This window comes from Thamnophis sirtalis, unplaced genomic scaffold (assembly GCF_051295495.1).
Source record: "Thamnophis sirtalis isolate CommonGarterSnake01/CBP01778 unplaced genomic scaffold, rThaSir2_p1.2 scaffold_2, whole genome shotgun sequence".
Taxonomy (NCBI): Eukaryota; Metazoa; Chordata; class Lepidosauria; order Squamata; family Natricidae; genus Thamnophis; species Thamnophis sirtalis.
The window spans coordinates 78,946,572-78,960,583 of record NW_028261382.1 but is presented as its reverse complement, the minus strand read 5'-3'; the positions used below and the strand labels follow the sequence as shown (position 1 = coordinate 78,960,583).

Below are 14,012 nucleotides of genomic sequence, written 5' to 3'. Positions count from 1 at the left end.
CCCCCTCATGGCCCAACCAGGTCTCCTTGTCCTGCCTTCTGGTGCTTTGGAGAATAGATTGACCTCCTCTTCTTTGTAGCAGCCCCTAAGACATTGGAATACTGCTATCATGTCACCCCAGTCCTTTTTTCATCGAACTAGACATATCCAATTCCAGCAGATGTTCTTCATATGTTTTAACCTCCAGTCCCCTAATCATCTTTGTTGCTTCTCTGCTCTTCTTTTTAGAGTCTCAATGTTTTTTTTAAAAAAAATCGTGGTGACCCAAACTGAATGCAGTATTCTAAGTGTGGCAAGGCATTATAATGTGGTATTAACCCTTCACCTAATCTTGATTCTATCCCTTGAATATATACAAGAAACCAGACTGTGATACCTCAAGGATTTGAAAATAGCCCAATTATATAGCTCTGGGCTCTGACCTATTCAGATGGATCTACCCACCCGCTAATCACTAACAAATAGCTCTGTATTGCCATATGTGTATAAAGTATTGTTAGAGGCTCCTTCTGAGACAGAATGTGAACAAAATACTATCAGTCTTTTGAATTTTCTGGATGACTGAATGAATCCAATCTCTTTAATGCCAGTAAATAATTGATCTGATGATTTACCTCATGACAGCATGTAAATTCTTGATGTGGTTTACTCCAGAGGAACAAATTTGAAAAACAACCTTTAGTAAATGCAGAATTAGATTTATTTATTGATGGAAGCAGCTACATCTTTGATTGTTGAAGTGAAAATTTTGGAACACAATTCATTGCCTTTGAATATGTCAGCTCCAAAAGTAAAACTTATTGCGTTAAAACATGTTTTTAAATTGGCAAAAGTAAAACAGCTGATTTTTTTTTTCTTGACAGCAATATGCCTTTGGTGTTGTACATGACCATGGAGTTTTGTGGATGGAAAAAAAGTTTAATCACAACAAAAAGTAGTCAGATTAAATATGGAGAAGAAATATTGCAGATTTTAGATGCCATCTAGGAGTTAAGCATGATTTACTGGTACAATGAAGAGGGATGGGTCTCTTTGGGCTTGAGGGAAGCCACGCCTTCTGGAAGGAAGAGCTCCATATCAAATTTGAGAGAAGCTACATGGTTGATCCAAAGACTGTCTCTAAGTCATCACATTTCTCAAAGTCACATACCTGAAAGTCAAAGTCTAAGATTATCAATAAAGTAAGGCAGCACTTTCTCACACAACAAAACTCTATCAGTCCCTAGAAATAGCCCAAAATATAAATCTAAGTGCTATTACTATTGCTATTAACTGTTCTGTTATTCTTTTCCCCTTTGGTTTATATTTTTGCTTTGAATAAAATTTTCTTTTCCATAAGGAAACATAGTGTATTGTTGGGTAATGAAAATATTTTCATTCGATTTTCATTTATGCTAGTCTCTCACCACAGGTTTATTAATTTACAATATATTTTGATTTTTTAAAAAAAATATTTTATTTATTTTTATTTTAACTTTGGATTGAAAATACATTCCCTGCTTCTTTATCTATTTTTTCACTTTATTTCAACATTCTTTGTGCTCTCCTAACTATCATTGCTAAATTAAACAAAGCAACAATGTATCAAATTACAGACAAGCAAATATATGAAAAAAATATATGAAAAAAGATTTTTTAACATACAATCTTTAGTTGAAAGCTTTTTCTTAAAGTTTGATGAAATAGTAATGGCTTCAGAAAATATCCAGGACCATGTAACTTTGGATAAATTAGATTCACAAAAGGAATGTGATTTCAAAGCAGTAATTTTGTGGGAAAGAAATGTGGACTCTACAGATTTAGAACTGAATTCATTGCACGTCTCCCTGAAGTTGAACTCTGAATCTTTTTACAACAGTGGAAATCTGACTAAGTGCAGAAGTGATAAATTGGTTTTCCCTAGGAGGATTGAAAGAGATTCGGGAATGGATTTGTTATACTTCACTGGAAAACAGTTTCATCGGGAATTTTTTGAGAAGATAAACTGACTTTGGACACTGGATTTATTATATTTAACCAAACAATGGTTGATAAGAGATGGCATTAAAAAACATGAATATTTGATCAAGGATGAATCATTGTTAACTCATGGGACAATTTTGGGTAGATAAGATGTTGTGATAAATTTTCTATCAGTTGATTACAATAACAGTTGTAACAGCCATTTTTACCATTATTGTTCTTCTTGTTAATTATTTTCTTATTAATATGGTATGAAGATGACAAGTTAATAATTTCCAAATAGATTTATTAGTTCAAAAAATGCTGGGACCTGTTTCTCAAAAGATGGGAAATTAATGTTACAGTAATTAATCAGTGTTCACATGAGGGGATAATATGCGTATATGTGATACCTTTTTATTTTTTAATGCACTTTTTAATGTCTTATTTCAATTTTTTCTTCATTTGTTTGTTATTTTTTTAAAAAAAGTTTTGGTGTTCTGTATGTTAACTTAAAAAATAAATAAAAAAATAGAACAAAAAGAAAGAAAATCTAAACTAGCTTTCAGCAAGATCTATTGCAAAACTATTTCAATGATTACTCCTTGGAATCAGATCTTCCAGCAGACAGATAAGAGATAATCTTTTACTAACCTTTCCTTCTGCACACTTTGTTCCAATATAAACCATTCCATTATTTGGGTTTCCTTTTGAAAAGTGGTATTTACATGAATTCTCATCAGTTGAATCAACTGTGCAGTATAATCTCCCACATTTTACATCCCTGAAAAAAGATCAATTCCTTATAATTAACAAGAGTGGTTTAAAAGAGGTCTGTTTTGTTTCTTTGCTTATTTGGAAATATTTAAATTAAAAATTAAAACCAGAGATGAAGAATCAAAAGCTTGCTCAGTCTCAAAATGAATTGGTTGCCTTTAACAGGTGAATGAAAAATCTCACAAGCTGTTTCAAGGTTTGGGGGGAAATTAGATAAACACAGTTTCTGTATCTTCTGCTAGATCATATGATTTCCCTGTTTATGAAGGTGAAGATAGTTTGACTCAGGATTCTTATCTTCAGAGTAGTAATGTATCTATTATCCATGTAGAAAACTCCTAAAGCCGATTTAGGAGGCTTGATTTTTCCAGATCTCTAGTCTAAATTTCCCACAATCTGTGACTAGTGAATGAGAGGGGTGAGTTGAATTGAAATCTAAAGGTCGGGGCAATTGCACTAAACATAAGAGAGGGAAATTATCCTAAATAAATGGCTATTATTCAATTTCAAATTAATAAAACTATGAGGGAAAAAAGAAAGTAACATTCCAATGTATAAAATAAGGACTGCCCTTCTTTTAGTAGGAAAAAATGGCATGGGATTCTGGGTGTTTGTATAAGAGCTAGTGTTGCAGCAGATTGAGGTTTGTAATCTACTTACGAAAGATCAGGACTTGAGACCACGAAGGAAGAGAAACAGGTTTATTGGATGCATCGAGTTCAGCGTGTTCACACACCAACATCTGAACTGGCCTGGCTATGTCCAGGGCAGTGATTTTATACCTTTAATCAAACTTCGTCAATCAGAGGGCGTTTAAAGAGGCGTATTCATACAAAACGTAAAAACCCTGTTCAGAACAGGGAAGTACATCTTGGAAAACTACAAAAGCAGATATTCATACCAACAGTTTTCTGCAACTTCTCTGTACTATCTCTACCCCACGCCTGGCTTCCTGTGCCCCTCCTTTACAGAGTCTTGCCACACTGTTCAGCCCTATTTGTAATATGAGGAAGTTAAAAGTCAACTTTGGGACTCCAGGGCACTGGAGTAAAAGGCCAAACTAAAATGAATCTATAAGGTCCATTCTATTAAGACCACCTAACCTGGCCAGCCACTGGTGGGTTTACCTGTGCAACCCATGCTGTATCATTCCCCCCTATTGAAACTTCACCCAATCCTAAGATTACTGTGTAGTTTCATAAATGGCAGGTTCCTCTCCATGAAGCATGAGCCCAATATATTTGCTCGAGCGTCCTTCTTCTGAGCATCCCACCAGGGCCAGGACCTTTTCAGTGGCCCATTTCTTCATCAAGAGGGGTAAGGAGTTTGTGATAGTGCGGACAAAGATTGGCATAAGGCAGGGGATGATTACACAGCCTGCTGCGATCAGACCAATCAAGGCAATGATGGCCTGCAACCTTGGCAATTTTGGGAACCAGGAGTTAGAAGTGGAGGTGAAATCAAAACCTTTCCATTCCTGCCCTGGGACATGAGTGAGTTGCCTCATTTCTGTGGTGAGCTGCTTAATGACACGTCCAGTCTCATCAATGTGAAGGCAGCAATTAAACAAGTTGAACTTCCCACAGACCCTCCTTCCCTTGCGTGGAGGTAATCAAGAGCCAATCGATTTTGGTACACTGCAGTACAGAGTTTGCCAGTGGCACTGGAGAGGATATTCAAAGATTTATCAATCCTCTCCCCAGCCAAGTCCAATACTGCCTGCAAATGCATGATCCAGTTGATCATGTAGATTGGGGTGCGGTAACCCCAAGACCCATCCTCTGCCCTAGTGGCCCTCCCATAGGTGCATACGATTCTCTCTGAATTCCACATGTCGGATTTCTCATATTCAGCCAGTTCCTTACAAGGAAAGTTAGAGAAGGCTGTGTCTACCTTCCTCTTCTGATGGATGGGGCCTACTGAGTCATCAGGACCCCTAGCACCTGTTGTGATTGGATGGGCAATAGAAAGAACGAATGTTTTATCCATCCAAGAACACAGGGAGGACTTCGTAGGCCCATGTGCCACGAATCCAATACATGTTTTCCGGGGCTTCCCAAGTGCTAGATGGGGTTTTTGTGGCTTTTTTTTCCTTTTGTCCTTCTGTGGATCCTGCAGGCATTGAGTGCATTCCAATGGAGAGGGGGTAATGGCCTCCCTTGTGGCCCTGGGTTTCCTTGGGACTCCCTTCTCCTTCCCTTGTGAGACGCCCCTCCCATCCTCCTGAGGGGTGCATGTGGGACGGGGGTTCCTACCCTGTTGTAGGAGTGGCTCCAGAACCACCGTTCCCTTTCCCTGTGTATTTAGGGTGGCTATAGCTGTTCTGCTGAGGTTCTTGTCAAGTGTCCCCGCATGGCATTGATATGTTTCCAAGTAGTTGGATTGGGTTATCCAGACCTCCAGGCAACTGGCTTTAGCACTAGTGTTGCACGTTACACCTATGTGCCAGTACTTACTCAGACCTTGTGCATCCATGCTTGACAGATTTTCATTCTCTGACCACCATTGTAGAAACCACTGATTCCCTATATCCCCAATAAGCTGATAAGTTATTTCCACTATTATGGGAATCTGGTCATAAGTTATATCATATTCCATTTTCAGACTGAAATCAAGGGGGGCCCACTTCACCTGAGCCCTTGTCCTTTCTGGAAAGGGGTCTGGGAAGGGTCTCTGAATGGGCTTTTTTCTGATGGCACCTAATGGTCGAATTGTACCGTTTGTTTGGTGCCCAAGTTATGACATTGGGGTTCATTCAACACTGCCAATAGTTCCCTGTCTCCTCTGAACAGGGCGATGGCCCCTCCTCCGGATGGCAATTTAATAACCAGCGTTTATTATACACAAAATTCAGTCCCTGTTCACCCTGATAAAAGCAGTCTTTGCAAAGGGGGAAAGGCCCTGAACCCATTTCTTCTAGCATTGGCTCAGAAGTTACCTGTGGAGGGGAGTCATTTGTAGAGGTGAGGGGCCTAGCTTCTGTTTGTTGGGGAGTACCCCCATTATCCTCATTCCCCCCTATAGGAAAGGATGGAGCGGGGGTCCCCGTAATCATTCGGAACTTCCCACACCACCAATGGGCCTCACCCTTTGCTCTGGCCAAGATTGCCTGATAGAGATAAAGAGAGTCAATGAGAATAGAAATGAATAGGAGAAAAACCACGATCAGAACTGCCGGCATCAGGCCTCTCCTAATGCACACAGCTCGGCGTAGGCGCTAGTCAGTCTTCATGGTTGTGCCTGGGCATTGGACGGGGCGGAGTGTCCATGGTAGACGTGATACGTTGCCTGTGCGATGGGTGTCGACGGCACCTGGAGCGACACCTGCAGAGGGCGTTGGTTCTTCACCACCTGTTCGTAGAGCGACAGCTTCCCGTGTGTCCGCAGAAGAGGTGGCGGTCCTCCTGGTGTTTCCGAAACGTGAGGTATAGAGGCTTGGCAGGGTCACTGGAGGCCTTCCAGTAAGCTTTCGCAGCCAATTTCAAACGGGTCCAGTGAATCCAAGGCCTAATTTCAGCTACCTTAACAACAAGGGGAGAAAAAACAACAACAGTATACGGCCCACACCATTTGGGGCCCAATAGTTCCTTCTACCAGTCCTTCACCCAGACTTCTTGTCCTGGGTGGAAGTTGTGGACTGGAGTTACATTTCCATGAGAACGACAAGACAGAACATATTTTTGCAATTTGTGGACTATGGCATCCAGGGCTGGCAACTGTTTGAGCTTCACCATGTCTGTAACTTGGGGTTGGGCAACACCTGTGGGCCACGCAAATTAGGAACCCTCCCATACAACAATTCAAATGGCGAGACACCCAACTCCTCGGTGAGAGTGCACCTCTTTGCCAGCAACGCCATGCTGTGGGCATCATCCGGCCATTTGAGATGAGTTTCCTGACAAATTTTGGCCAACTTATCCTCTATGGTGTGATCTGCCCTCTTTACCCTCCCACCTGAACTGGGCCTTGACGGAGGGTTATTAGCAGCACATACCTGACATTGAGAGCAAACAGCAGCTGCCAGGCTAGACAAATTGTTGACATAGACCTCCCTGAGCCAAGGCTTTTTTTTTTCAAAGCCGTCTTTCCTAAGTGCAAATGCTTATGCAGGGAGGAGACAGCATCCCATGCCAACTGCTGGGAAACAAACACCTTTTTGTCCGGCAGAACCCACCACCCATCTAGTAGTTCCACCCCTATCGCTTCAGCTCGCTGGGTTCCTGAGTGACTATACGATGGGGGTTGTTCTTCCTGGGGCTGAGTGAGGCATGTGGCTTGTAGAGAAGGGGGATCCAAGGCTGCTGCTCTGGCAACTTGATCAACTTTGTTGTTTCCTCTTTCAGTTGTTGAAACCCCTCTCTGATGACCCATACATGCATAATGGCAACTTGTTTGGGGGCCCACACACTGTCCAACAAACGCATAATTTGGGGTCATATCTGATGTCCTTTCCTCCAGCCGTGATGAGGCCCTTTTCCTGTGAAGAGCTTTTCCTAAAACTCCATGGGCTTGGATGGCTAGGAAGGCCTATTTGGAGTCTGTGCAAATGTGGACTCGTAGATCTCGTGCCAATTCCAAAGCCTTGTGAGGGCATGTAGTTCTGGTTTCTGGTGGTAGGGGCATGGCCTCCCACACATCATCAAGGGTGACTACAGCATAAGCTGCTTTTCGCACGCCCTCATGTAGAAAGCTGGTTCCATCTGTACAAAGAGTTACATCTTTGTGTGAGTGGGGTTTATCCTTCAAATCTGGGTGACTGGCATAGATCTCTTCAATGGTTTGCAAACAGTCATGAGTAATTTCAGAGTCTGGTTCAGGCCACAAGGTTGCTGGATTCAAAGCATAGATTGGACAAACTTGATGAGGGGGTTATGTGTAATAAGCCCCTGATACTTCAACATTCGTGGATTGGTAAGCCACAAATGACCTTTCTGGTCTAGGACAGCTCGAAGAGCATGGGGGGTGTAGATATTTAATTGCTGTCCAAAGGTGAGCTTATTGGCTTCCTGGGTAAGTAGGGCAGTTCCTGTCACAGCCTTGAGACAGGCTGGCCACCCTTTGGCCACCTGATCCAGCTGGTTAGACAAATATGCAACCGGACGATACCATGTTCCCAATTTTTGGGTCAGTACCCCAATGGCCATATTCTGCTTAGTGTCCACAAACAACTGAAAAGGCTGTCAAGTCAGAAAACTAGGAGCCTGAGTCACAGCATGCTTCAATTCCAAAAAGCTGTTCTGTTCCTCTTCCTCCCACCTCAAGGGTTCCTTTTCCATTCCCCTTGGTAGCTTCATAGAGTGGCTTTGCTAACAATGTGAAATTGAGAATCCAAATGCGACAAAAGTCTGCTGCCCCCAAAAAGCTCCTTAATTCCTTCCTATTTCGTGGGACTGGCAATTGGCAAATGGCCTCCTTCCATTTATGGCCCAGAGTCCTTTGTCCCTATTGGATGTCGTAGCCCAAATATCTGACCTCCAATTGCATTAATTGGGCTTTGGTCCAAGAGGCCTCGTAGGCTTTCTCCTTATAGAAGGAGTAGTGGGGCTTTCTCCTTTCTCCTTGTAGGAGGAGCAGTGGCATGACAGGCTTCCTCCGTCTGGCCTGTGACCAACAAGTCAGCTACATCTTGCAAAACCACATCAGGTGGGGCAATGTCTAAAAGTTTCAAATCCATGGCTAATGCAGCTCCAAATAAGGTGGGGGAGTTTTTTCAAAGCCTTGATGCAAATGTGTCCAAGCATATTGCTGCTTTCTGCCTGTGACTGGGCATTCGAAGACAAACAAGAAAGCATCTTTTGAATCAATGACTGAAAACCATTTTCCTCTGCATGCCATTGAAGGCCCTCCTGTAAGATTCACGTCTCCTGGGGCAGCTTGGTAGGTGGGGGGGGATCCTAGGGCGGTCATCTTCCCTTTCCTCAGGGGGTGGAGCCCAGTCCCGGTTGAGGCACTCCCCTCCCCAGTGGCCATGTTCATAACAGATGGCACATCGGTTCCGTCCCAAGGGTGGGGCCCTGTTCCCCTCCCTAATTGTTGCCGCGAGCACTTCTGCTTTTTTTCTGCATCTTTTGATTTTTTTTTCTTCTCCTCCAACAAGTCTCCATTGATGAGAGTTTTTCTAGCTACTTCCATAAGCTCCTTGAGGGGCTTCCCCAGTGCCCCTTCCAGCCTCTACAGCTTGTGTCAGATGACTGAGAAATAAAGGCCATAGCTAGCATCCGAGCATTTTCAGGAAGGTTAGTGGTTACCATAAATAAAAACCTCAGGGCTTTCGGCAGAGTTTAGACATTTTAGTGGCTGGCTTTCCTCCCAGCCGGACAGCCCTTACAATTAACTGTTGATGATTACGTAGCAGAGTCAACTGGTGGGGGTCATAGGGGCTCCATCTCGGGTCCCTTGAAGGGAATCATTGCTCAGTAAAGTCAGCCAGATTGGTGTGAGCAGGAACATCAGGTTTTAGAATGTTAGACACTGCAATTCTAATCTTCTCCCTCTCTTCAGACTGCTCTATCTCCTCTTCCTTCTTCTCCCAAAATTCTGGTGAGCTCAGAGGGTCCCCATCCCCTGTCCCTCTGACAGGACTTTCTTCTGACATCATAGAGGTCACACCGTCGAGCCCTCACTCTATCCACTCCACAGATGCTCGGCTTGTTGATGCCCTCAAGTCTCTTGAGCTACTAGGTGTAGCCTCCCTTTGGCATGGTCGTGGTGAGGGTCGTGGTGATCCTCTTCCTGTTCTGGCAAGTCTTCTGGGGCACTAGCTAGGATTGGTGGTATCTGCTTGGGACATTTGGGGTGTGCAACCCGAACAGCCATAAGAATACACTGTTGGTCTTTTGCATTTGTTTTTTTAGCCAAGCTGTCTCCTCAACAAATTGTACTACACATCAATATACGGATCCTGTTTGAACAGGATCAAACACTAACCTATGGACATTCAAAGCTATGTTGGGATCAAAAATTGCCTTGGTTAGGCCTCCCAAAACCAAAAGTGGGCCATTCAGATTCACAAAACTTTTTAAGCTCATGCCTGCTTCACTCAATGCCATAGTCCTGAGTCACATATCCTTCTTTAAAATGATTTAACATACATTGTAAGGGGTCAAGGGAACACTGCTGCCCCCCCAACTCCTCCCAGGGTACCAGACAACAAGGATTTAGCAATCACCCCACACAGGCTTCTGACCCAGGATACCGGATGGACACGGCTATCGTAGGGAAATGCAGTAGCCCCCCTTCAATCACACACACACATACACTAGACAATCCTCCCCAAAACCTTTCACCTAGTGAGGGAGATCAGGCCTCACCTCCGGCTCAACAAGGAGTCCGGGTCTAAATAGGGTTCCCACAGTACTTGCCTCATGTACTTGGCTTCCCTCCTGCGATGCTGGCCAGCCTTTTAGATGCCTGGTCTCTGGTCCTTCTCTGGTGGTTCTTGGAATCGCCAAACGCTGCTGACAGAGCCCTCTGTCGCTGGGAAGTCCCTCGGATCAAACGGGTCCGTTGGCGCCAGGGAGGTTCCCCCTGACAAGATGAGCTCTGACATCGGTGTGGACGTTCCAGAGGGTCCCAAAGACCCCTCAACTCCTGCCTGGCTCGCCAAAAATGTTGCAGCAGATTGAGGTTTGTAATCTACTTACGAAAGATCAGGACTTGAGACCACGAAGGAAGAGAAACAGGTTTATTGGATGCATCGAGTTCAGCGTGTTCACACACCAACATCTGAACTGGCCTGGCTATGTCCAGGGCAGTGATTTTATACCTTTAATCAAACTTCGTCAATCAGAGGGCGTTTAAAGAGGCGTATTCATACAAAACGTAAAAACCCTGTTCAGAACAGGGAAGTACATCTTGGAAAACTACAAAAGCAGATATTCATACCAACAGTTTTCTGCAACTTCTCTGTACTATCTCTACCCCACGCCTGGCTTCCTGTGCCCCTCCTTTACAGAGTCTTGCCACACTGTTCAGCCCTATTTGTAATATGAGGAAGTTAAAAGTCAACTTTGGGACTCCAGGGCACTGGAGTAAAAGGCCAAACTAAAATGAATCTATAAGGTCCATTCTATTAAGACCACCTAACCTGGCCAGCCACTGGTGGGTTTACCTGTGCAACCCATGCTGTATCACTAGAAGCAGTGTGAATTTGTACGCATCACCAAAAGATGAGATGGCCTATTGTTTGGATTTGGTTCAATTTGTAATGCAAATCTCACCATTGTGTTTTCCAAGTCATGGTTTATGACTGAGTACAATTCACTATTCATATCCTTAAGGCTCTCATATGCTGCCCCTCATCACAGGGAGGCTAGACTCATTTGCAACTGGTGACTGATGGATCCTGATGGGTTCCAGAGGGAAGTAGGGAATAACCCAGAAATGTTGCTGCATGGCCTGCTGAAGCCATGGTGGCAGCCTGGAATCTGAGGGTGGTTGTAGTTTTGGACAGAATTGCACCCATCACTGTGGTTCATGGAAGAACTATGAGTTCTGAAGGGGGGCCAAGAGATGCCTAGAGACCCTCTAGAGGAAGAAAATGAATGACTCCAACCGGAAAGGACTTAGAGCCACTATTGAAGCATATCTCGGGGCAATAAGAGGAGTGAAACAGCAGCATTTCTCTGCTCTTATTATGTCCTCAGAGTGCTTCCCATTGGCCCTGTTTCTGGACACTTGTTCCCTCCTGGGTCAGGGTGATCTTTTACAGGGCCAGGCAGAGGAGTTTGTTCAGTACCTATGGACAAAGTTGCTTCGATCAGTTCCCAGTTGGATCCAACGTCTGAAGATAGTCCCTGTGAGATGCCTGAGAAGAGATCTTGCCCAGTTATCTAGGAATGTTTTCATCTGCTAGCCCTGATGAAGTGCTCTCAGTGCCACCGCCTGTCAGTTAGATCAGTGTCCCTCTTGGATGGTGAAAGCTTCCAAGAGGGTGGGTCCAGTCAATGATTAATATGTCACTGGAGGAGGGGACAATTCTGGATGCTTTTAAGGAAGCTCTGGTTCACCTCCTTAAAAAACCATCACCGGACCCCACCTTCCTGGACAATTTTCACTTAGTTTCCAACCTTCCATTCTTAGGGATGGTTGTAGAAAACGGGGTGGCCTGGAAGCTGCAGAGGGTCGTGGATGAAATGGATTTCCTTGACCCTTTTCCATTAGGATTCAGGCCTGGGTATGGGTTGGATGTTGCATTGGTCACACTTGTCGATGATCAACCATCCTTGCTTTCCTTGATCTCTCGGTGGCTTTCAATATCATCATCTCTGGTATCCTTTGGGTCAGCTCCAGGGACTGAGGATGGACAGCACACTTCTGCACTTGTTCACCTACTTTCCCCATGGCCAGTCCCAATCAGTATTGATAAGTAGTGAGAAGTACAGCCATCCAGTGCTATTTTGTGGTGTGTGAGAGTGTAGTACTCTTGCCACTCCTTTTCAATATCTACATGAAACGTCTAGACAAGATCATCCATCACCATGGGTTGCGGGGTCTACAGTATACCAAAGATGATCAATTTTATATCCCCATTCTTGTTGACTCAAGTGATGATGTGTCCACCCTCTTGAGGTGCGTGGAGGCAGTGGGGGTCTGGATCAGGAACAACAGGCTTCAACTGTACCCTTGGAGGACCAAATGTCTTTTGGATACATGGGACTTTGGGATCTGAGATTCTGTCATTTTTTACTCTGGATGGGGTGTTTCTACACAACTTTGGGTTGTACACCAATTGCGGCCTTTCCTTGATCAAGACTGTCTGTGCTCAGTTGTCAGTCCCTAGGCACCTCATGGTTAGACTATTGTAATGCACTCTACATGGGGCTACTCTTGGAGAGCATTCAGAGGCTACAGCTAATGCAGAGTGCAGCAGTGTGGGCAGTTTTGAGGGCCCCAAAGGTGGCCCCTGTATTACCCGTGCTCTATTGGCAATAGCTGTATTGATTTCCTGTCTGCTTCTGGATGCAATTCAAGGGGTTGGTGATCACCTCTAAACCCCTCCATAGCATATGAGTCCAGGTTACTTAAGAATCATTAGAATAGAATAGAGCTAAAATGGACCTTGGAGATCTTCTAGTCCAGTCCCCTGCTCAAGCAGGAGAACCTATACCATCTCAGACAAGTGAGTATCCAGTCTCTTCTTAAGAACTCCAGTGATGGAGCGCCCACAATTTCTGAAGGCAAGCTTGGTGTACTTGATGGATCATCTCATCCCCCTGGGATTGGCATGCCCCACACGTGCCAGCAGAGGCATGCTGTGGGTCCTATCAGCCTGATTATTCCAGCTGACCAGTGTCCAGGAAGAGGGTCTTCTCTGCTGTTGCTCCTGCCTTATGGAACATATTTCCCCCCACCCCCATATGAGGTTATCACTATTACAGGATCTAGAATTCCCATTGTTAAGCAAGGATGTTGTTAAGTGAGTTGCAACTGGTTTTACGATGTTTCTACCATGGTTATTTAGTGACTCACTACAGTTGTTAAATGAATCACACAGTTGTTAAACAAATCTGACATTCCCTTGACTTTGTTGGACGCTGGCAGGGAAAGTTGGACATCATTGTAAATACATTTTGATTGACAAGCACCTTAATTTTGATCACATGACAATAGAGTTGCTGCAAGACTTGTAAGTGAAAGGATTAGTTTTAAGACACTTCTTTCAGTGTTGTTGTAATTTTTAAGTTGCTAAATAGTGGCTGTAACTCAAGGAATTGCACTTTCTGATACAATCTTTTAAATGGCACTTTGATTCCCATGGCTCTCGTTTTACACCCCATTTTTGCTGTATCTTGTAACCCAAGATGGAAAATGAAAGAAAATTAGTCATTCAGAAATTGGCTCACACTTCTGTTGTTTTTGCCGGGTGATAGAATCAGGTTCTCATAGATGTGGACCTGAAAACATTTCTTATATTATCCTTAAATGATATCTTCATCATAGCAGGAAATAATTTAGAATGCTTACTGTGGTTCACATGGAATTTTTGCTTCATTTTGTTTTTTGCAGTAGTTAATGTCATCTCCTTTCTGGTTATTCTCAAAACATTCATCTGGAGCCACTTTTGCATCTGTAGAGGGGAGTGAGGAACCAAAACAAATACCTGAGTGTGTTACCTGCCAGCAGGATTCCCAATCACCACCAGGTGCCACCTGATCCTTTTAATTAATGACCCAAAACCTCTACTTGAGACATTCTTTAATCTATATGCAAAGTCTCACTGCACCATCCATTTGTGTTAAATATACTGTATATCTCCCTGTTTCACTGACAAGAATCACATCTCCCAATGCCTG

General features: G+C 43.8%; 1 protein-coding gene across 2 annotated transcripts in view; it reads right to left on the bottom strand.

Annotated features, from left to right (window-relative positions):
* Positions 1 to 677: 677 nt before the first annotated feature.
* The window catches only part of LOC106556476 (zinc metalloproteinase-disintegrin-like NaMP), a 41,152-nt gene continuing 27,817 nt past the window's right edge, over positions 678 to 14,012 (bottom strand). For both annotated transcript variants that reach the window (XM_087703598.1, XM_087703597.1), the window contains exons 15-17: positions 13,684 to 13,786; positions 2,596 to 2,725; positions 678 to 1,150 (exon numbers count right to left, since the gene is read on the bottom strand). In XM_087703598.1, the coding sequence (XP_087559724.1) occupies positions 1,094 to 1,150; positions 2,596 to 2,725; positions 13,684 to 13,786 (290 nt within the window). In that variant the 3' untranslated portion in view covers positions 678 to 1,093. The remainder of the gene's footprint in view (positions 1,151 to 2,595; positions 2,726 to 13,683; positions 13,787 to 14,012) is intronic.